Raw genomic sequence first — 24,373 nt, 5'->3', positions numbered from 1 at the left:
TACAGAATGACAGACTATTTACTGAAGTAAGGATTTGGGAACCTTTCCAAATTTCTCTTCCCCTCAACCCTAACTAGCTCAAGTACAGGTATTTTGGATATGTTCAGTGATTTACTCCACAGACCCTAACAAATGACTGATGAATCCTAAATTAAACTAGACAGAGAATATGACTCCAGCCAGAGCACTCTTACTGCCATACATTCCACCATAGAGGTGGACATCATTAAAGTGTCCAATTCTATTCTCCCCAAAGTCAATGGAAGAACAGTAACAAATATCGAGAGCCAGAATGCAGTTCTAATATCTCCAGCCAAGAGCAGCTCTCTGTCACACTAGCAAATACACAACAGCAGACTATTTAAGTGTGCTGTTATTCCCCTGAAAACCCTCTGTTGCAGTTCATGAGAAACTGGGGCCTGCTGTGAGAACTACCAATCTAGAATTTAAGCTGGAAACAGCACAGTATTTATTTTTTCCACTGCAACAGAGGGAAACAGGCAGCTTGGCGAAACAAGGCATGGTTTCAGCTTTAACGGGGAGAGAGGAAGACAAAAGAGAGAAAAATTTTATTTTCTGTGTAAACATCACATCATCAGCAGCAGATCCTCTCTTTTACAAGGTACCACTGTTCTCTAATCATTTGATTTCTGCAGGAAACAGAGCAAGAACACTCTCCTGGTGCAGACATGAAAGGCTGTGACAGTTCCGCCTGCATTCCTGTTTCTTCCACAGGAAGGAATCTGATTGTCCCACCCATCCTGAGCCCTCCTCTGACACTGCTCCTATGCCATTTCCACATCATGACACACATGAGACTAGAGATGACTGTAAACATGGCCTCCAAAATGCCCCATGCCTTCCCATGAGCAACAAGGTAGGTAGAGTCTGAGCAAAAGCCCTCACATCAACAGTGTGAAAGCCTTTAGTCAATTTAGTCATCCCTTTAGGGATAAATGTCTTTAGTCCCTGCTGATGTTACATTACAACATGATTCGTTCACCTTTCTCAACTTAAAAGTGCAGGTAAAGGTATTTCTGTTTACAGCAGTTCAAGAGTATCAGAGGTTAAAATCAGCACAGGCACGTCCTAAGTACCCACTGAAATAGCGGATGGCAAAACTGCGTCCATCTAAGAGAACTCCCATGTTTCCTTAATTTGCAGCTTCAGAACACGAGGTAGCAAAAGCAAGCCTGATAACAGGATCATCAGCCTTTGACTGCAGAGAGAAAAGCAGTTAAGCATCTATCCAGCCCTTATGATTATTACTAGGATTGTTCCTCCCATCTGTATCTGGAAAGCTATTTTTTTTTTTTTAATAAGATCCCCTATTATATTTCTTGCCTTTACTCATTTTACATCTTTCTTTCAAATCCAACATCACAGGTCCATCCATAGCTAAATCCTCTGAAAAGCTTCTCTAACAATATATCTCTAAAAGACATTTTGGCCTACAGCAGGCTTTAGAGTTAAAAATATGAATCAGGCCATACAACCAACTGAACAAATTCCGTCTCTGAAGTGTTTTCCATTCGGAAAGCAGCACTGCTGATACAGTTGCAAAGAATTAGGTTAGAAATCACACGCAATAGAATGGCTTAATGACAAGTTGGGTAAAAATCTGTGACAATACTGCTTAACACTTTAGCAAAAACTTCACACGAGCTTTACTGGCCCTTGCAGGTTCACTGCATTTATTATCCATATTATCAGGGTGAAAAGATCCCTATTATAGGTTGATAATCAGTGTACTATAACCTCAACTGAAATCTGATTAGAAACTTGAGGAATTGTTTGCAGCTGTTTCAGAAAAAGGGTTGGTAATAGAGGTGCCTACATCTATCCTTACTAGTTTTAAGTAGACTATCAGACAAGACATGCAGACAGACCAGTCTACTAAACAATGAAACCTAGAAAACAGTACAGATCTGCTGCAACTGCTGAGTCAAAACACAGAATTACTCCTTAAGCTTGTTTCATATTCAAAAATAGTCCCAACTCCAGGTATAAGAATTCCATTTAATTATTTAGATATAAGAAACCTTGATTTAAAAGATAAACATGGAAATCCCATGCAAAGACTTAAGTATTAATCTTTTAAATACTACTTAAAGCATATACATTTTTTTTTCAATTAGAATTAAATACTCAGAAACACTTATGATGGATAAAGATCCCAATGAAGTGTAATTTGAGAGATGCCTATGAATTAGCAATGAGAAAGGGTTTTCATCATAGCAATAGTTTGAGAAATTAACCCCAGACTTGGTTTTCAAATGAAATTTCTCAACATTATCACAAAATCATAGCACAGAGATAAGCTCAAATTTTAATTCTGGCAAACAACATCTATTTTTGGGGCACATATGGGTGGTTAGCTGGATTAAGGAGGCTTTCTTACATGATTTTATCACATAGGTAAGGCTAATGATCAGGTACCAAGAGCAGTGCTAGAGTTAGCATAGTAAAAAACCTTCAGGAGGTAGAAATACTGCAGCAACAGCAACAAAAATTATTCAAAAGGAGATAAATTAGTTACAGTAAACCATTTAAATAGCTCAATCTTTCCAATTATCAGAAGGGTCTTATAGAGAATAAATATTTTACACTGGAATAAAATGCCAGGTAATTACAGATATCACAATGAGTAACAGATATTATAATGAAACAAAGGAGGCAAACTATAGCCATGTTCAATTCAGAAATTTGTTGAAGATGAGCAAGCAAATACACTCTGCAAGGATACCACCTCTTAGAACAGATTAACAGTAGAAGTGATAGATCCCTCATTTCTTAACATGTTTTTATCAGATTTGGATACCATCAGACTTCACTGAAACAACTTTCTGGACTCATTAAATGAAGAGCAAGCAGTTCTTCACCTTTGTTACAGGTCTGGATAGATGGTCTAAGCAGACATTCTGGCATTAAAGTGTATGAAACTAACTGAACACTTCTACATAATGAGTAGATATAAAGACAATTATATTTAAAGATATTACATCTTTTTACAAGGCATAAATTATGAGTTAGTCTCATATTTACTAACTAATCCAGTTGAAAATTCTTATGGAGTTTAAAATATTATTACTTCTCCCTTCCCCCATTAACTTCAACAACAAAGCTGGTAGATAAGGATATACAGTTTAAACATATAGCCAAAAATTTCAACCAGAAGCTGGAACATCAAGGAATAGAACTTAGCATGGGTAAACAGCTTTCCTCAAATATCAATTCTTTCTCTTGATAAGAGGAAAAGAAATTATTGAGGAAAAAATAATTACTGCAACTAGAGGTCAGCAACATAAGGAGTTTTGTCTGGACAAACAGTAAGACAGAAGACATGACAAAGGACGAATGCTGAGAACTTAAGATTGAAAGCTAATATTGGATTCAGTAGTTAAGCAGATGGACAATAAGAAGCCTGGAACTCAGAATTGATGGGGGGCATTGATTAAGCACAATTCAATATTTTGCTTCTCTGAAGAGACAGAAGGGAATATTGACATTAACTTTGAGTGAGTGTTCATTTTAGTACTATAAACTATCATGACAAAAAGTGCTTGGCTTTGAAGGGCAAGAAGACTGAAGACATTAAGTGTTTCTAAGTAATAGTGACCACTGAAGGTTTTCTCTCTTATTATTGTGATTCTCAGATGACACTAAGGCAAAAGGTTCAAGAAAAACCACTCACAAAGATACTGGCATGTCCAAAACACATTACCAGAGTTATGGAGGTTTAGAAAGTACTTACTTGGTATGTGTCCCATAACCTGATGGTACACCGTAAAGGGACTTCTCTCATCAGCAAGTTATTCATCCAACGGAAAGCAAATTGCAAGTATTTCACCTCATGCTGATCCAAGTGCCTATGAACTTGTTCTGAAGACAGAATAAACAGGTATTTTATTGCAACTTTTCTGAAGTCTTGAAGTATCAAGTGCACTGTCTAAAACAATAAAATGCCCCTCCAATCTCAACCAAATAAAATGTGGTAGTGCATGCAAATTCTCACAACCAAATGAGAACACCGAAAACACAAATTAGTTAAACATTACCCTGGACTGATTTTTCTGCCACTAGACGGATTAAATAACTGATCTGAGTTGCACTATCTTAACAAAACATTAAGATCAGAGCTTTACAATATATCACAATGATACACAAAGTTATAATGTGAAATTATTACGTACATATATCCTCATTAATTTCTTAGGCTACAAATTATTTGGAGCAAGACTACAAGAAACACGCTTTCCAAATAACATAATGGCCTCCAAAAAGAAAATGTTGGCAATCAAAAAAACCCCATTATTAAATTAAGAAGGCAAAGAAATATAAGCAAAGGACATGTAAAGGTTGCATTCATTTGAAACAAAAAAAAAAGTGAGATTAATGTGTACGAAATACAGTGAGAAAACTTAACCAATTTGCAGCTTAAATAATTTCTCAGCATTACAAATAAATGCAAATAAAACCAGTACAAATCAATGGTTTCCAAACCAGTACCCACACACACTGTGTTTATTGTAGAACATATACTATTTGAAAGCTGTGATAATCACTTACATGGGTTATTGCTAGAGCTAACAGAACTAATCTACTACATTGCTTGTCTATACTGAGCAGAATTTTCTCCAAAAAGGATCACAGACTTTCTGTTAACAGGCTCAAATATAACATTAGCATGGTGTAAATGACAAACACAGCAGAAATGCTAATGTCTTATTTTGGACAAATTTATGACAAGAACTCTTTGTTAATGCTTAAATAAGACATTCCTATTGTCTTTCTGTATACAAATACATTCTTCAAGATTTTTGCTGCCCAGATCATCCCTTCATCCACATTGACAGAGGTGTATTATCAGCTAAAAAAATGAGTGAATGGTCATTTTCCAAATTTCACGTATCTAAGAAATATCTAAAAAGGCACTAAACCACTAAATTAATTTTAATAATAATCCCAAGAGCATGGCAGCACTATTACAGGAAACATTACCTAGAGATTAAGGTAACATAAGTGATACTAAATTATAATATAGACAGAAACTGTTCAATTTTTTCCCTCAAGATGTATTTTTTGGCTATATGAAAGTATCAGCCAATACAAAACAGTTGTTTTATATATACAAAATATAAAAAAAAGAAACAATACCCAATACGAAAGCAAGAAGTAGAAATCATTTATATTTTATAAACAATCAAAAACTAGTTTTTTTTTAAAAATAAGACATTACAACGCATTACTCCAAAGGTGCACTTCATCACATCTAACCTCCAATGACAACTGAAAACAATTATCAATGAAAATGTATTAAGAACTGGTATTTCTCCATAGCACTTGTCAGCCTCCATTTATCTGTTGCTAAAGCAGCCTTCAGCCGACCTGGTATCTATGTTCCTAAAGTCATAACCTTCCACAATATAAATATAAACAAATATAGACAAATTCTTAAATTGTGAGACCTAAAACTGCACACTGTGCTCAAGGTGATGCTGCATCAACACTGAATACAGTGGGATAATCAACTCTTTTGACTAGCTGGTGATGCTGTGTCTGATGTACCCCAGGATGGGATTTGTCCTCCTGGTCAGGACAGACCAGGGCAGCTGCTGGCATCTATTGAGCTGCTGCCAATGAGCACTCTCAGATCCCCTTCTTCAGGGCTGTTCTCCAGCCACTCCTCCCCCAGTCTGTACCTGTGCTCAGAATAACTTCATCACAGGCATAGAACTTGTCCTTTGTTCTTGTGAAATTTTCAATTCTTAAACAAATCATTGATGACTGCCCAATGCTCCAATCTAACAAGATCCCTCTGCAAGGCATCTTGGCCCTCAAGAGAGTCAACAGCACCCCTCAGCACAGTATCATCTGCAAACTTGCTAATAGTGCATTCAACTCCTGCATCCGGAGTAAATAATAAAAACATTGAATAGATAAAAATATTGAATAGAACCGGCCTTAGAACTGAACCTTGAAGGACATCACTGGTGAACGCTCACCAGCCAGATGCAGCCTCACTCACTGCAACCCTCTGAGCTCTGTCCTCTGCCAGTTTTCTGCCCTCTGCACCATTATTAGATCACTTATTCATGCCAAATGCTGAGTTACTATTGTGTGTCTGCCTTTGCTTTAGAAAAATTCAGCAGCAAGTTAAATATACTGAAGCGAGATACCACGTCAAATTTATTATCTGAATGTCACATTTAGATACCTACATTGCAGACTACTATGATTTGACAATCTAGTATATCAAGCAGGATGCAAAAAAAAGTCAGTTTTATTTCTAAGCAAAGTTACTAACTCACAAAATGTTTGTTCTTCACTCAGCAGAAACAAGTTTCATTTGCTTGCTTGTAGCCATTGAAAATAAGTAATGAAGAACAATAAATTGTGCCAGTTGTGATATTTCAACTGTGGTAGTTAATGGGCATAATGAATTTCTTGAAAGTTGCTTTCTAGTCTAAACAAGTTGAAAAATGGATTACTAAACTCTGTGCTTTATGCCTAATTGATGCAAGACTGGAATAGAAGATGCATTGAGTAAAGAACCTAATTCTTCCTACTTTGTAAGTAATTGTAAGTAGAGACTAATTTGCTGATAAAGGTAATTTGGACCGGCATAATCTAAATCTAAATTTTCCATTTCAATGAAAATAAGTATGTATGTGCAATGAACAAGAAGATATATAATTACTGTCAGCGTTAAGACTTCAAGTATTTTATAAAAACTACTTCTACTGCAGTTTCTGATAGCAAAATTATTTTACAGTTATAAAAGAATTTTTTAATCAAAATTCATAAGAAATAGGAATTATATTTAGTAAGTTTCTCAACACTTTCAATAGATCTACACATAAAGTTTGGGTGAAGGAAGTCTTCTGATTAAAGAATAAAATACATTATAGAGATGCATTCCAAAGTAGCATACTGTCAAAAATGGGTAATTTGTAGATAAAAAACATTTATAACTATTTATAGCTACTTATAACATTTTTATGAAGTACACTTTTGGTACATTATTTTGAATGATCCCATTTAGCCACCTTAAACAGCTGCTTCTCATGCCTGAAGGGCCTATACACATGAAATATTTATTCTTCATGTTCAATGTCAGCATCTCATGCTGTTTCACTGATTTCAAAATTAAAATTTATATGATTACAGAATCATGAACTAAACAGTTAAGGATAGAAATAACCTGTACTAAAGCATGACTCGACTGCTGGTCTCACAGGAAGGTGCTGTTTGAATTAGTCCCTAGGCAAGTTTACATATAAGCAAAGAGGAATTGCAAAATAATATAAAATTATGCACAAACTGTCAAATTACAGTGGCACAGCATGGTGTCATGACATCTGTCTGTACAATTCATCACTTCAGAACATTAGCCTTTCAAGTGCACCTTTACTCAGAGATTCCTATCAACCCTAGCAACCTTTTCTGATGTTTGACCTAGTTTTGAATATTACTTAAAGTTTATTTTTTAGTCATATTTCACACCCTGAGCACCTTGTTTTTAGCTCTATTTTATAATTACTTTATACATATTTCATTGTAAACATAAAAAACACTCAGTGTTAAAAATATCTGAAATGCAGATAAGCTAACAATCTCTGATAAAGAGGCCTTTTAGTTCAACAAAAGGAAGAAAAGTGAGTATTTCTCATGAAGAGCCATACAATTCTTCTTAAAAAGAACAAGAGCAACTGCCCTGATACAAAAGCAAAAGGAAAATAAAATAATGAGCCAATCTTTGGCACAGGAGCTTATTGGCACTGCCATTTGCAAGCACAATGATTTCTGTGCATTGATCCTTAACGTATGAAAATATGCTATAGAAACATGCTAGTGCTCCTGTTTTCCATGGAATCATATAATCATTTAGGCTGGAAAAGACCTGCAAGATCTTGATAGTAAACCATTAACCTAACACTGCAAAGCCCACCATTAAACATCCCTAAGCACCACATCTACACATCTTTTAAATACCTCCAGGGATGGTGACTCAAATACTTCCCTGAGCAGCTCCTTCCAGTGCTTGAAAATCCTTCTGGTAAATAAATGTTTCCTGCTATTCAATCTAAACCTCTCCTGTCACAACTTCCTCTTGCCCTGTCACTTGTTATTTGGGAGAACTGTCTGACCCTCACCTGGCTACACCCTCCTTTCAGGCAGCTGTAGAGAGTGGAAAGTTCTCCCCTGAGCCTCCTTTTCTCTGGGCTAAACACCCCCAGCTCCCTCAGCTGCTCCTCACCAGACTTGTGCTCCAGACCCTTCCCCAGCTCCATTGCCCTTCTCTAGACACACTCCAGCCCTTCAATGTCTTTCTTGCACTGAGGGGCCCAGAACCAAACACAGGATTTGAGGTGCAGCCTCATCAGGGAAGAATCACTGCCTTGGTCCTGCTGGCCACCATATGGGCCAAGATTGCATTGGCCTTCTTGGACACCTGGGCACAGCTGGCTCATGTTCATCCAGCTGTTGACCAGCACCCCCAGGCCCTTTTCTGCCAGGCAGTTTTCCAGCCATTCTGACCCAGCCTGTAGCACTGTCTGGGATTGTTGTGATGAAGAGCAGGACCCAGCATTTGACCTTGTTGATCCTCACACAATTGGCCTTGACCCATTGATCCAGACTGTCCAGATCCCTCTCCAGAGTCTTCCTACCCTCCAACACATCAACACTCCCACCTGACTTGGTGCAAACTGACTGGGGATGCACTCCATCCTCATGTTACTGTTCCCACATAGGGAACCTTGCTGCCTAAAAAAAAGAACCTTGTCAGCAGTCAATGAACTGTTTTCTTTTTTAGTACTCTATCCACTGAAAGCTAATTTTTAACCTAGTCCTCTCGCCTTCTGAATAATTTCTATATTGCTCAAAGCCAGGATGTTTATGGGGTACAAAAGTAAGAGAAGTAAGAGTTTGAAGTAAAATCTCAACACCAGATGTTGCCAGATGCAAATTAAGGCTTACAACTCCCAATGTGAAATTCTGAACAAAAGTAATTCTCTCAAGACTACAATTTAGCAATCAGTAGTTATGTATATTAACTTTTATTAATATATATTAATTACCAAAGAAGTTCCTGATGACTGAAGAAGCCATTGTAAATATCATAAATGTGCACCTCAAGACAAGATCTCATAATGTTAAATAGTTCCACTTCACGTAATAGTAGAGATCCAAGCAAAATACTTACATGCTGATTATATCTTGTTTCAGACTTAGTTTATTTTTTATAACTGGCTACAACTATCCACTGTAAAAAATTACAATAAAAGCATTAAAAAATACTCTGAAAAGTCCTAAAAATGAAAATTTGACTGGCAGAAACCCAGTAATATTACCAATTACAATCTCCTTGTGGCCTACAATTCAAAGATAATGGTCTATTTGAATTCAGCTCACTAAATGTACAGCTCGTAGCTATGACTGGGAAGTATCTTCATCATACACAAAAGATATGGTCAATACTCTAATACTGAAAATCCCAAGACACTGATACAAAAGCAAATGAAGAAAATACTAGAGGAGGGAAGGAGGGAAGGAGGGAAGGAGGGAAGGAGGGAAGGAGGGAAGGAGGGAAGGAGGGAAGGAGGGAAGGAGGGAAGGAGGGAAGGGAAGGCCTCACAGAATCAAATGAAAGTAACAATTATGTGGTATGTAACACCGAATGGAGGAAAATACCAGGAAAAACATTTAGTAGTAATCAAGAAAGATCTACCCTTCTAGCTAAAAATTTAAAAATACCCTGTGTTTCCAGGTGGACATCAAACTTAATATTCCAAGTGCAACAGAGAAAAATGTGTTTGATGAGACACTTCTAGGTACCACCACTGGACTTCTCTAGCCGGTTCTTCTAAATCTTAACTGTGCATTCATAAAAGGGTTTATGCCTGACACTTTTTAATTCCCCATCATGTGAAACATCTTTTTCCTTTCCTTTTTTCTTTTTTTTAATTTGCCCTGAAAATAGTAAGTTTTGGCTATTTAAAAGTTAAAGTGCTCACAGCAGTATGGAATTTACAAATTATTTTACAGTCAGTCTCAACTCTTGCTAAGACCTCTGAACTCTGTAGTAGCATACAAATATAATCTCCATGGTAAAACATAAAAATTTATTTAAAAGATATATTAATTAATTATAATGCTCAGTGAGCAGCACTTATAATTGGATTAAAGTACAATACAGTAATTACAGCCATAAAATCAGATATAAAATAACTACTAGTGAGCTAAATAAAATAGCTTTATTAAAATGAGAAAGAGCTTTACAGTGCAAATTAATTAAAACAATTATGAAATGCATACAAGATTTTCAATCACTTCAGCACCAAGCTGACATATAAAGATGAACCAAAAGACAAGGTCCTTATTAATCACTCATTCTCAATAGCAGCAGTAAGGTCTAAATAAATTCCATGTCCATTTCCAATTCAAAAGGCTTTCACATGGCTGAGAATACCAGTTTTGCAACACTTGCAATTAGAGCTCTTTTTTCCAGATACTTCAACACAATCCTAATTCAAAGTTATTGATGTCAGTAAAATGTTTTACAACATAATTAAACATGGACATAATTTTGCTCATACAATTATGCATTCTTTATCCATCAACCAAAAAATCATTAGTGTGATTGAATACATAACAAAGATGGAGCAAATGTCATCTATTACCAGTTTCATTAACAGTTCATTGTATGAACACCCAAGATTCAAATTAAAAACCAAATTAATTAATCTATATCTAGCACATATATTGAACAGATAACTTGTCCTGTGAGTTCTTATTAAACAACAGTCAACAGATTAACAAGAAAATGTATTAGTCTTGGCCAGTACTTTGCCTTTTTGAGAGTTAGATTTTCCCAAAGAAAAAAGTAAAACTATTTTCTCTGCAGTTTAAAAAGTTCAATCGGCAGAGAAGCTGAATGTCCTTCAGAAACTATGGAAGCATTAAAACTACTCATTAGGTATCTTGCAGTACTTTTTGACTTAATTCATCATATGAAATTAAGTTCTGAGCAGAACTGCAAAACATTTGTGTTTGAAGCATTGGACAGCTCTATGGGAATAAGCACCTTTATCTCCTGGGACAAGAACCTGCTGAATGCAAAACATCCACACAACATTCAGAGAAGAAACTGTAAGAATCGCAAGTGAAGCCTGGGCATTTAAAACTTTAGCAGCCCAGAAAAAACACACAGCTCTTAAATAAACTCAGACGTTAGAAAGGATAATCCCACCAGTACTAATCCTATTCTAATGAAGGATGTTTTATAAACCTCTCCAATTAAATAAGAAAACATATTATACATAAATATTAGGAATTTTACCAACCAACCTTTTAGACATATCTACAGCAAATATTTCAAAGCGTGAGAAGTACACAGAATGGTGCAATTAAATAAACTCTTTCACTGTGGTTGAACAACAATGCATATGGAAAGAAAAAATTTTTAACTGACTACATTTCATTAAGAACTTGATCTGCATATATTTACACACAACATATAACTATTTACAAGAGAGTTATATTTAAAAATGTTATGTGAATAGCAAAACTGTGCAAAATACTTATTTAAGACCACAACATGAAAATAATTTATTATAAGTCCTTAGTAGTGGCACCATCTACAGAACTTCAGATAACTGGCCAACCAAGATATTTGGAACCCAAGGCAGAAATAAGTAAATAAAGTATGATTAGTGAAGTCAAGATTAATTTGCTCAGAACATTAAGAAAAAAGGCATTATTTGTCTGTCATTTGATGTGAATGAAAACATATAAAATATGGCAGCAATAAGAAAAATAGGACTTGTAAAAATATTAATAGAACATTGTTTTAAAAGGTGAAATAGCATTTTAACTGCACTTAGGCATAAGTAAAAATATTTCCCCAAACAATACTATTCAGTATTTATTAGAGGAATTCTTTGAAGTAATCCAAATACAACAACTTTCATTTTGCACTAAAAAGACTCTCCTCTTAAAAAATTTGGGGTTTTTTTTACAACATTAAAATTGAAATAAACTAGAAATCATTCCCAAAAAACCATCATATGTAAGAATAGTTGTGGTAACTCTCCAAAACAGACAATCAGAAGATGCATTCCCAGTGGAAACAGCAGAAATTCTGAAATATTACTGAACCTTTGAAGAATGTAGCTGAATTCTACATAAACTTCCTTATAACAAAGTTAAAATGCAGCACTCTTTTTATGTTTTAGGTATTTTTCCATCACTTCCATTTTCAAGAGAAGGGGGAAAGTATATACAGCAACACTAAGTGCTTTTTTTATTATTATTATTTTAAATAATTTTCTGCATTTTTATTTTTCCATCTCTTGTTACTAAGATTCAAGGGCCAATTCTACAAAAAGATTGGTGATTTCTGGTAAAAGAATGTGAAACAGTAATAACACAGAACTTCTTTAACTGCAAGAAAAACTAAGACTGTGCAGAACACAAATGCAAAACCTGGGCAGAGCTGCTCTAGAAAAGATGCAGAAAAAATCTTTCCAAACTTATCAACACACAAGATGCAGAATACTTATACTGAGTTGTCAATAGTGCCTGTATAATTTTCTGTAATACTAATAAGAAGCCAACACATATAAAAAATAAATTTAACATTATAATAGGCTATGGTTTTTTCCTAGAACTGCCTTATTGCTAATTTGTAGAATGCTACATGATTTTAATATCTTTTATTAATGTTTATAGAATCCCCAGACTACTTTTATCTACAAATGCTCAGCCTTCTCCAAACGGTTGCCTCAAACTCTCAAAACCAGTTGTCTTACAGCAAACTGAAAAAGTTGAGACTCTTCCAAGCACAAAACCAGCCAAATGCTAAGCACCTGTAAATTCTGAAAACACAAATCCTGAATTAATTTAGGCATTCCTATACCATGTCTCCTGGCTTTCAAGACTAAATGAACCAAAAGTGGAAGATAGCATGCTACATAAGTATGACCTTTTACAAACCACGAGAAATGGTTCATGATTTAGAGCAGAGAAGCTCTACTGGCATTACAGGAAACAGAAAAGATAATTAGTTTTAACAGATTTCTTATATTATTGAGCTATCTATTGATCCTCTCTCTCAATTTCTTTGTATCATTCCAAGAAAAATCTGAATGATGATAAGTAGACTAATGAGACTGAATAATGTTTTATCTTCAAATTCCATCTCATCTATAACAACAGTCTAATAATAAACTAAAAAAAATCCATTGAACACAATTCATCAAAATTATTTTCTGGAGTTTAAGCAGAATGAGATAATGATTAAATTAAGAGAGTATTTCGGCGGTTTGAAGTCTTCTGCAATGTTCTGGAGCGTACACACAAGGGCAGTTACTTTGAGGGGAGTTGAGATCCATAAGGCTGGGTTAATGAAGGTTGCTTGAATCACTAACATAATGCATTAGCACTCTCCAAAGCACAAGCATCACCTTTCATACACTGGTAATCCATTACTATTAGCAAATAAGCAGTACAAGCTTCATTCACTCACACAGCTACTTACTACATCAAAATTCTCTTCACCGTGCAGTTACCCAGCATCAAGAAAATAATGTGACACAGTAACAACAGCAATATTATTTTCTTGCACAGTAACCTTAATTAGCACTTAGAATAAGTACAGCAAATAGAAATAATAAGGGGCTTTTTGAAAAAGCAAAGGCATTGAATTTGTATCAACCATACCATACATTTCCCTTTTACTGCAGTATAGCAAACCAAGTATAAAAAGACAAAAGCAAAAAGAAATTAAGAGAAAACCACCATATTCAATCAAACTATGTCATGATTCCACTAAAAAGCCAACAAGTTCAGGTTCCTTTAGCTGAGGCATCCAAAAGGTTATGACTGCAGTACACAAGCACCATTGTCTAATTAACAACTGAACCTTTATTTTAATCTTACACATACTTTGATGTGCTTTTCTTGCAAAAGAAAGTAACTGAGCGGGCAGTCTTCTAGACAAAAAGAAACAGCCCAAAGAATATTGAAAAATGTATATCTTTACTATCCCAAACTTTTAATTGGACCCCTCTATAATAAAGGTTTTCATCAGCAATAGAAAGTCCAATTGACAACTAGTTACCAATGGCATCCCTCCAGAGCCAGCACTGGTCCCATATAACCTACATAGTTCTAAATTTCCATCAATATTTACTAGAAAACATTCATGATGTCTACCAAAAACTACAAAAAAAAATTATAAAGACCTCTAAACTTTATTTTAAATTAGATAAAAAACAGGAACCACACTTTCAGTTACAAAAGATGATCAAAGGACAGTATAAGATGACACAACTATTTGCTACGACTGACTCATTTTTTTATAATGAAGCTTTAAAAATAATGCTTCCTAAACCTAATAATTGAGAGAAATTATTTAACTATATCCCTAAAGCACTAAAGGTACAAATAAAACTTCAGCATTTCTTTTTTCCTTAAACTAAACAATAGCATTGTATTATACTTAATATTTTTATTAAATCAAACAATAAAGTTGACTATCAGAATGCTATTTTTAGTTTTAAAAACTTGGTTAAACAATTTCATTACATAAATGTTCATTGACCAAGTTAAGGAAGCCTATTTATAGGAATTTTAATTATACACTTCATTTAAAATATAATCATTTCTTCTGAAATGTAAACACCAATATTGACTCAAGACTAGAATTACATATAAAAAGTCACATTACAAGAAGTTAGATTATTTTTGAAGTAATAAAATACACTGATTTAATTTTATTTTAATACAAATATTTAGTTACCCAATATATAAAAATATGTCCTTGTATTTTTCATATTTACTTGCATTTTAAAAAATATATATCTACAACAAGAATTTTTACATACATTTAAGTTTATAGCGTAATATTACACAACCATTGTTTTCCTGCCTTTAGTTTTTGATCATTAAAAATACTTTAATATCCTAGAAAAGCACAAAGACCATTAATAAATATTCAGGATGTACATACAAGCAGGCAAAATCTCCTAAGGCAAGCACTGGCACAAAAAAAACTTCACAGTATATGTAACAAAAAGAGGGAATTAATGTTTCCAAGAAGATTATCAAATATTAAGCTACACAAGAAATATTTTTTCTAAGTCATCACTGACAGACTAGTGTTGCAAATATATGCCTGGTTCTGCTTGGCAACATTTTGTTAATACTCTGTTCATTAATTTAACAAACTATCAAGAGAGTATGTTTAGAATGGGCAAGCATTATCTCTTGCATTTCATTTAATTAAACTCTGTTCTAGCTATATAACAGTCAGCATTTCATGAAAGGAATTATTTTAGGGATGAAGGTAGAAAATATTTCAAAGTGCACTGCTAAAACATGAAAGCATAATCTAAAATTACCCCTGCACATACAGTAATTTATCTATAAAATTAAAGATGTTATTTCCAGAGTTCATAATTAATTGGATTCCACTGAGAAATTATGCAGGCATTCCAGATAGCAAAATGATGCACAAAGGCACAAAACATAGTGCCAAAGGACAACCATAAACAACCACTGTGACTTGCCCGAATTACAACAACCATTGAGGCTTAATGTGGAATGAATACTGGCTGCCTTTTGTATGTGGTCATTACTCTGCTGCAAAGAAATTGCCATTGAATTTTGATTATATTGCCTTAATAAAAAGTAATGAAAGAGGCTCACGCTCTAGTGGCTTTCTTTTAAAAGATACATGACAGTGATCTGCAAAGGCCAGTGTGCCACAAACTAATGATGACACCTCACCTGAGAAACGCAATATTACCCCACCATTGCAGGTGACTGCAGTGATGTTGGCTTGTCTTCTTGAGAACATTTTAACTAAACACTTTCAATGAAATATCAGTTAGAAATTAGTTTAGCCTTGAGACTTACCATCAATCCGACTAACAAGTTCCTCCAACATCTTCACTTTCTTCTGAATTCCTGGCTGTGCAAATGTGTAGTTATCCTAAAGGGGAGACCACATACAAGTATTAGTTGCAGAAAAGGAAAAAAGGTTTCTTTTCTTTCAATTACTTATCTAAATCCATGTATTTTTCTCTGTTTTCTTATGGTGTTTCTGTTTCGTGTCCACATTTCCTAGGTCTGTTTCTATGGTAAAATAGTAAATCATCACACTGTGCAGTGCTGTGAGTCCTCACCTCTAACAGGATATTCTGTATAGTTCTTCCTGCACCAATTGCTCTCTTTTTGCTAATCCAGTGAAGTTACTTTATTGCAGAAATCCAAGTAGCTTTAAAAGGCTTTCATTTTACATGTCAAAATGGACCATGCTAGAGATTTTCAAGGTGATTTTTTTCTCATAGATTTACAAATTCTACAAATAATGTAGGAAATATGAAATCTTAGCCTATAATCAGAGACAGGGAAAGAATTTGATCTTTAGAAGTGCAGAATAATAACTTCAAGCAGCATAAGAAATCAAAAGTCTGTTTTTATGTACTCATAACTGTTCTGAACCCAAAATTACAGTTAATATTATGAATCAAAATCTAAAACACAAGCTATGCAGCTAAAAGGGCATTATATTTGCATACATTTGTTTGAATGGATTAAGTCTAAATGGATTTTTAATTTGTGGATTGCAGCTCTATAATATAGACTTGAGTTTGAAATAATGAGAGCAAGAAAGATATCTCCGCTTGAAACCCAAAGTGATCAAACTTTTTAAATAATGACATTATTTAAATATTCAGCAATGTTTCTGAATATTAAATTGGCAATCCCTCCATTCAACTCATTTTGTTACAGTCATCTTCCTAAGGCACTTGAGAGATTCAAGAAAAGAAAATTACACATACATATCTTTTAAAAAGTTGTTATGTAGATTTTTTTGTGAGTAGCTACTACATACACAGAAAATCAGGGTAAAGGTTTTTTTGCCTCAACTGCTATTGTTTGAGCAATTCCTTTACCAATTCAAGGGTTGAGTAACTATCCCAAAAATTCCTAAAAAAGTTTTCATTTACACTGAAATATTAATTTTTCTTGACTTTATTTCAAATTTTAACTTTGTCTTAGAGTAAAAGATATTATTATCAGTTTATTCTTCTGTATCCTGATATGTTTTTCTATTAAAAAACAAAAAAGTCTTATTGACTCTCTTGACTATATTTACATGGAGGGTTTTTAGATTTTATTTGACTTATGAAACTGAATTGCAATTACATCTTCAAATTCTGTAAAACTGCTATAAAGCGTGAAGCCTAAAAGTTCACAAGGTAAAATTCTGTAAGTTACAGTACATCAGCCAACAAGTAATATACAGTATCAAAAAGTCTCCCGTGTGCTCTGATCACTTGTAACTGACCACAGTAGTAGCTACTTTAAAAATTATAGCAAAGTTTTCTAGTGCTCTAGCAGTAGCCCTTCCACAGCAATTAATATTAGCGCTCAATGCATAAACCAAAACAGTATGAATGAGGGAGCAAGAATAATTCTCTGAATTTTTAAATTTTCCACAGGAAACACCAAGTAAAATGGGCAACAATTTCACCTTGTTGACACTATTTCTCATAAAGAGCATAAGCATCCATTGCAGTGCAATAAAGCACCAAAACTGAAAGACTCACACAGAATTCAGATCTATTATAATCTCATTTCAGGGAGAAAAAAACTATCCCATGCACTGGCACATGCCAGTATTAGTCATGGACAATAGCCAGGACAGAGCATCTTCAGGAAATCATAATTACTCTCTTCATAGAATCTACTCTAACAACAAAAACTGTATTGACTTTTTTTTCCCCACAAAATGTTTATATATTGTTCTATTTATTTATTTAAATAAAGTGTTTAAACTGGTGGTTCTAGTAGTACTGCACTCAAAGTACAGCAACATGGAATTTAATTATTTCCTCTGCAACAGATCCTCTGTAAAAGAATGTTCCTGTATTTAACACTGAAAGTCAACACAGAGTTAAAACACTAGTGCTTTAACATCCCCAGGCAATGCAACTCCCGACTGTGATCTATGAATCTGAAACAACTTTCTTTCTCAAAGCCTAATTTACTCCATACATACCTGGAAATGCAACCCAAAACTGCCATCTTGATTCGAAAATAGGCAAATTTGCTTTCACTACATTTGATCTTTTGCCTATTTATTTTTCTGTTCATTATTTCAGTAACAAATGAACACAGCTGGGGGTCACTCTTCTATTTGTGCTGACACACCTAAGTGGAAAGATATTTATTGGCTCCCCCAGTCCTCTCTTCTAATTAAACTGTGTTGCACATATCCCCTCCTATTACACTTGTAGTTGACTTTGTGGAGTTTGTGAAATTATGAGAAGGACTTTGTAAAGGTATTCTGTTACCCACCATTCTTGCTCCTTTTGTGCTTATAGGTGGAGGAAAAGGCCAGTAAAACAGTTAAAGAAAATACATGCCAAACTCCCAAAATTAATGAATTATTGCTTGAGGCAACATCAAAGTACAGTGGCCAAGATTTTAATTCCTCTGTAGTTCAATTTAATTGGTGAGACCAGCTTTAAAAACTGACTCAACTTCTCTCCCAACTCTTCCACCTCCTCCCCACCAAGAAGGAAAGGGGAATGGTGAACAGGGATTGTGCTCAGTTCATAACACTTCATCTCTGCTCCTCCACATGAGCCATTCAGCCTGCCAGACAGTCTCCTCCTGGTGGGCTCCTCTGCACAGGCTGCACCTTCCTTCAAGGCATCTCCACCTACAGAGTGAGGTCCTCCACGGGGGCTGCAGGTGGGTCACTGCTCCACCATGGACCTCCACGGGCTGCTGGGGCACAGCTGCCTCAGCATGGGCTGCACCACAGGCTGCAGGGGAACCTCTGCTCCCGTGCCTGGAGCACCTCCAGCCCCTTTCTTCACTGACCTTGGTGTCTGCAGGGCATTTCTTCCGTATTTTCTCATTCCTCTCTCAGTGCTGCACAGTGTTTTTTACTCTTTCTTAAATACATTGCCACAGAGGCAACAACCAGCATCACCAATGGGCTCAGCTTTGGTCCATCTGGGAGGTGGCTGAACTGGCTCTGTGTGACACAGGCCCTTGTTTCACAGAAGACCCTATTGCAGGTCTCCTGCTTTGAAAACCTTGGCATGTAAGCCCAATGCAAGTTTTCTGCTAACCATGACAGAAAAAATTAAAAGTCCAGTAGTCAACTCTCCTATCTATTCCCCCTCACAGTTCTGGGTCCTCAAAAAATATTTCATCTCTCATCCTGAAAATTTTTGTTATTTTTCCTCATTTGAAACTTTGACCATCAATACTGAGCAAAAGACAAAGTGAAATAGTTGTAAGTAACTGAGGAAAGGATTGTCTTGGCTCAACAGATCTGTAGCAATGAGCTCATATAAAATGTGTTATTTCTAAACACTGTTCTTGACACTTTCCAGCAAGCATTCATATATGACAAAGTATGTATGAGTACACAACAGAATGCATAACAAACATAAAAATTCATGCCCTGGTGTGCAATATCTAAATTCCATGGCATTCTGCTCAGATAGCTTCCAACACACTTCCAGTGAACTATACTAACTACTTCACAGCTGAATGGTTATAATATCTAGTTCAGACTGACACGTAATTAGTTTCACCTTACAATACAGAAGGTTAAGACTTTATAATGTCACAAGAGATCAGAACTTGCTTCAGCTTTAAATCTTTGTGTTATCAGTCTGTACTTATTCTGTAGAAGCTGGTATAACCACCCTACTTCCCTGAAACTACAAGTAGGTCTGGGTTTCTCAAAACCTAGTTGTTATAACATAAAATAAAATACTAAAATTATACACTTCACTAAACATTTAAAAAAGTATTAATTTTTTCCTTACTGTTTTTTAAGGGTACAGAAGTTCTAAGTGGAAGAAGCTTGAAAAAATGCACATAAATTTAACTGGGACTGTCCTCGCAGAGAGAGGGAGAGAGACTTCACAGGCACTACATGAAGAAAATACCCCATCTTTTTCTTTAAATAGGTGATGATGGGATAATTTTAAGAGGAGCAGCAGAAAGCTGAAGAGGAAAGGAAAACAATCTTTCATGTCATCATGAAACAGAGCCAGCCAAACTAAAAGGAAAAACACCATCAATAATATGACATAATGACTGCAGCCAAGCAGAGGCGTAGGCACAGTGCTTCTCATGTTTTCAGGTCATACACACTGCTCACCAACAACTTACTGAAGAAAATATCAGAAACATTTATGGAAGCAAATGGAAAGTTTTGACACAGTCTTTATGGGTTGTTTGCTCATTTTAACAAGGTTTTATCAATCAGATCAGAGCTTTTAAATATACAGGATACATTAAGTAATCTGTATACATCACACAGACATATAGACTTGGATGTCTATTTTTGCTACTGATGTATATTTCAGAATTCCTATGCATCAATTTAATATGTTCAAGTATAGTATTGCATGAACAAATGACAATTGAAAGAAAAAGGTTTTCTTACCCTTATTATGTCAGAAAGAGATTGCCTGAATTTTTTTTTTACTCATTTAAGTATTTAATTCATATATTTTTGAACTCTCTAAGCAAACTCCTATTAAAAAAACTTGGTTCACCTTGCTCTCAATGCTATGCAAAAAGGTAGAGGCATGAGGGAGGGAAGCATGACACTAGATAATGATAGCCACCATGTATATTAACATTAGCAGTGGCAAGCACAGTTTACCAAAAATGTTTCTTAAAAATAGAGATTATAATGTAGATTCACTCCTGAATACAGCTCAGGATAGAGTGTGCATGCACTAGAACAAACACACAAGTGTGCTGAACTATGCTGTTAGCACAGTCCATAGCATGTCCCATAATTACTCCAAGACACTTCCTTTAGAAGATCTGTCAAACTTTGTAATTCTTAAGCCTGACTTTTGAAAATGCAAAATTTCCTAAGTAGTAGGATAAATATTCACAAAGCATTGCAGCACAAAAAGTTTTGCATGCAAAACGGTATCTTACTTATTCCTACGTAACAGGATTAAGAAAAGCAACAGCTTACTAAAATGTAGGTACTGATTCTCATGCTAGAATAATATCCATAGTGTCAGAACCAAAGATCCAACCTTCTACCAGTCTGTATAATCAAACTTCAGTTTTACACAAGTGGGTGTATTATAAATTACAAAAACCGTTAAAGTAGCAATGACAGAAGTGCTCAGGGTATATTTTTTGATTACAGCATAGGCCAGACAACGGTTCAAACAGTTCAAATAAGAGCTAGAAATCACAAATTTGAACATGTACAATCCCAAAAGCTGATGCTGCAAATTTTAGGTAGAGGATAAAATACTTCTACACTGAAGCATATTGACAGCACAGTATATTTCCTCTATCGATTACGAATAGATTTGTTGTCTTCCTGAAAATTTTACTCTCAGTGACAGGCTGGAAAACTGCATTATTAGCTTCCAAAGAGACACGGGCTCTTTAAATGCTTCCAAAGACACCTGTCCTTAACAAAAACTACAGCCTTCAGGATAAATCCTACAGCTGCACTCAATCTTCTTTTGAGGTACCAACCAAAGCCTATTGTTACAAACTTAAAACTGGCTACTGGGTCAAACAAAAAACCACTTTGGCTTTTCCCTTTTAAGAGACGTCAGCAGCAAATGACTGACTGCAGGCAATGGTAAGAGCACAATAAACCTGCAGTGATGCACTTGTAGCATTCTTTCAGTTTCCAGTTTGCAGCACTTACACTTCCCTAACTCAGGGTGGTATCTTCATAACTAAGTTGTTTAAAGATTTTTCATCAACAAAAGTTCAAATTGTTCAGGTTCTAAACCCATGTAAAATGCTTTTCATCCTTTAACAAGCAGCCCAGCAGCTTAGTTATTCAACCACTCTTTTTGCCTACGAATATCACTCAGCAGAACTACAAGATACTGTCTAGGTCTTGCGTTGGCTAAGATGGAAAGCATCTACTCCCTCTTCATCTCCTTCATGCAGCTCATAATTTAAAGAACTTCTATTACATTTCTCCACTTAGCCAAATCATCCAAGCTGGAGAACATAATCCATCATCCAGAAACTGTTCCATACCTTTGATCATACTGATCTTGTTCCCTTATAATTTTTTTTTAACTTTCAAACCATCTTTTCAAAATGGGATTAGAACAGCATACAGCATACTGAGCACAAGCTCGTTTTAGGTTTTAGAAGTAGCAAACTGATGTTTTCTCCCAAGGACTACTTATATAAACCCTTCTCCTCTCTATGTGGTAACAGGCAATGCCTCTACTATGGGTGCTTAGCTTTTTTATGAACTTCTGGTAAAAGAACTTTATCAAAATGTACTTGGAAAATACAGTTAAACCATAGTTGTTCACAGGCTCACTGATTCCTTCCAGAAGCTGCCAGATTTGTTCTGCTTTACAGGAGCTACAGAAAATATTAAATAATACAGGTTTTTATCTTTCAATCATTCATTCTGCTTATTTTACACATTCTCCAAACTTCCCCAATGCACATGGCTAATTGTCTGGGCTCTCCTGAATCCCCTTGAAATAATTTTCAGAATCTAATGTCTTATCTATTCTATTCTATTCCACCCAATATCAAAACAATATCAAAGCACTTTTGAGTATTGGCTTTCTTGTTTACCCATTACTAGAGTTACTAATTTCTAGAGGAAATTTCTCTAGGAGGAAATCACAGTTATATATTAAACAGAGCAAATTTAGCAATTTACTGAAATTCTTACTAGGCATCCATGAACAGTACCCTACTGATGCATTCAATCTTCTCAAATTCCCCCTTCTGATGGGGAGGAATATAAGTCCTCCAGTGACCAAGCAAGCTACTACAAATTTCTTGAACTGAGAAAAGTATGTAAAATGCAGAAAAAATTCTAAACTCCTGCTCTTCTTTTAATTTTTTTGTCCTTCAATAGAACTTCAAAATGCCATAAAACAGAAAACAGTATTTTCTCCAACAGATTTTTAAGAGACATAGATCAGACATCTGAGCATAAAGACAGAAAGGATCCTGGATAGGATCAGCTTTTGTGGACAGGCTTATGTTCCAGAAGATTTGAGTCTCATATAAGACATGCAGATAAAGTAAGAAAAATACCATTTAGGAGTACAATTTGATAAGTGATTACTAAAAATTGTGAAGTTGTCCATTTCTCATTAGAAGAAAAGCCATTCCAGAACCCTGAAAGGGCACAGCTGCTGCCGTGATTGCAGAACCCATTTCTCATTAAATGTTTCTGACTTTCCAAACAGCTGATATTTTTATGTTCAGAGTTTTAGAGCACAATTCTTATCAAACAAACCATTGTTTTTCCTTGGAATAGTCATACCTTCAAGAAAAAAAACACACCATGTCTTATCATTCTTGGGATCCAACCTGGACAAGACATTAGCTTATAATGAACAATCTGGATTTCTGGAAATTACTGAACAGTTATTGCTGTACAGAAGTTCTAACTCACAGATGAAGGGACAGACACACAGCATAAATATGCAGTTGAAACACTGAAAAGAGCAACATACAGAAATAACTGCTGGACCATCCTGGACAGGGCTTCCACATCTGTAAAGCATCCATTTCTGACTGGCATTAGGATCTGTTTATACAGAAGCTGGAGCATGACTGAAGTACTCTTTCAGTATCAGCCATACAATGTTATTGGAGACTCTGTAGACTGCCTCTCAGATGGTTATATCATATATCCCATTTTCCCTGAACACAGCATATTTGTCATGTCATGTTCCGATGAGGAAGGCAGAATGAAAGACTGTTTTCTCCATTTTAGCCAAGCTTACCAGAAGTGCAAGGCCAATGCATGCCCAGAAATCCTAGATAATCTATCACTGCATTTGCACAGGCAGACCCTGCAGCCTGATACAGAAATCTGACCCTACATGAAAGCACATATGCAGCAGACAGAGGGTTCCCATAACAGGAGACATGTAACAGACAGATGCAGAGGCTTGTAAAGTACATGTTCCTTTTATCTTTCTATCTTGGCTAACAAACTCATACAGAAAACAGATCTGCAATTGAGCATAGTCCTTAACTAACTACACAAATGAATTGCAGACTTAACCAAGAAATTTGTCTTGCAAGAGTTTAAGGAAAAGGTACAAAGAAAGCTATATTTGACCTAGATTTGTTTAAAATAAACCTTAGGAAGGTCCTGTGAAAAGTATTCGCAAGAGTTATTTCTGCATGTACTTCTCAGCATTTGAAATGTATGTTCACAGTATTTATTGGATCCAGCAGACCTCTGAAAGGCTTTCCAAGAAGCATTTTATCGATCCATCCATCCAGACTTCAGGCATACATTAGCAACAACTTTCCCTAACTCAGGAGCGAGGCA

The 24,373-nt window shown here is 35.4% G+C and overlaps 1 protein-coding gene across 1 annotated transcript in view; it reads right to left on the bottom strand.

Moving 5' to 3' along the window:
* TBC1D22A (TBC1 domain family member 22A) overlaps positions 1–24,373 on the bottom strand; it is a 146,592-nt gene that overhangs the window by 67,028 nt on the left and 55,191 nt on the right. The window contains exons 10-11 of the mRNA XM_085041493.1: positions 15,925–16,000; positions 3,755–3,882 (exon numbers count right to left, since the gene is read on the bottom strand). Coding sequence (XP_084897619.1) covers positions 3,755–3,882; positions 15,925–16,000 — 204 coding nt within the window. The remainder of the gene's footprint in view (positions 1–3,754; positions 3,883–15,924; positions 16,001–24,373) is intronic.

Source organism: Lichenostomus cassidix, chromosome 1Aa (genome assembly GCF_008360975.1).
Source record: "Lichenostomus cassidix isolate B80296 chromosome 1Aa, HeHo_3.0, whole genome shotgun sequence".
NCBI lineage: Eukaryota > Metazoa > Chordata > Aves > Passeriformes > Meliphagidae > Lichenostomus > Lichenostomus cassidix.
Note: the sequence above shows the minus strand (reverse complement) of the source record. Positions and strands in the feature narration are given on the sequence as shown.